Source organism: Gregarina niphandrodes (assembly GCF_000223845.1).
Source record: "Gregarina niphandrodes unplaced genomic scaffold scaffold00202, whole genome shotgun sequence".
Taxonomy (NCBI): domain Eukaryota; phylum Apicomplexa; class Conoidasida; order Eugregarinorida; family Gregarinidae; genus Gregarina; species Gregarina niphandrodes.
In genome coordinates, this window is record NW_011645963.1 from 2,278 (window position 1) to 2,918 (window position 641).

The 641-nt window shown below is 47.4% G+C and overlaps 1 protein-coding gene across 1 annotated transcript; it reads left to right on the forward strand.

Moving 5' to 3' along the window:
* Positions 1-85: 85 nt before the first annotated feature.
* GNI_224230 (putative endonuclease-reverse transcriptase) lies at positions 86-559 on the forward strand (the record flags this gene model as incomplete). The annotated part of the gene is made up of 1 exon (XM_011135624.1): positions 86-559. A coding segment is annotated over one exon (474 nt), but the record flags the coding sequence as incomplete, so codon positions are not given.
* Between the last annotated feature and the right edge of the window lie 82 nt (positions 560-641).

Sequence of the window (641 nt, forward strand, 5' to 3'; positions counted from 1 at the left end):
ATTTAATCCGAAGCTGTCCCCGTATCCGCCACCACCCGAACGCACGCAATCTGAGATAACGAGAGTAGAAGTGAGGCAGGCAATCATGAGGCTGAAGAATAACAAAGCGGTCGGCTCTGATGGAATCCCGGCAGAAGCCTTGAAGGCTGATCTTGATCAGGCCTCCAAACTGTTAGAGTATGAATATGAGAGACTGTGGAAGGGACATCCGATGCCCCATGATTGGTTGCACACTGAAATATTGCCGATCTATAAACGAAAAGGGTCAAAGTGCGACCCGGTGAACTACAGACCAATATCGATCCTGAACACGGCAGTAAAAATACTCGGAAGCATTGTGGCGGATAGGGTGAATGTAGTCATGGCAGACAGAATCTCGGACAGCCAAAGCGGCTTCCGAAGAGGGAGATCAACCATACACAATGTAATGTACGTACAAACCTATCTGAGAGAAAGTTACAACCGGCGAAAAGAAGTTGTAGTAATCCTCATAGACCTCAAGGCTGCATTTGACTCGGTGCCCAGACAGCTGGTGTGGAAAGCGCTGGAATACTACAATGTGGGAGAAAGGCTAATAAGTGTGATCAAGAGTATGCATCACAAAACGACCGCAGCAATAAAAGGCACAGAAAGAACGTTTG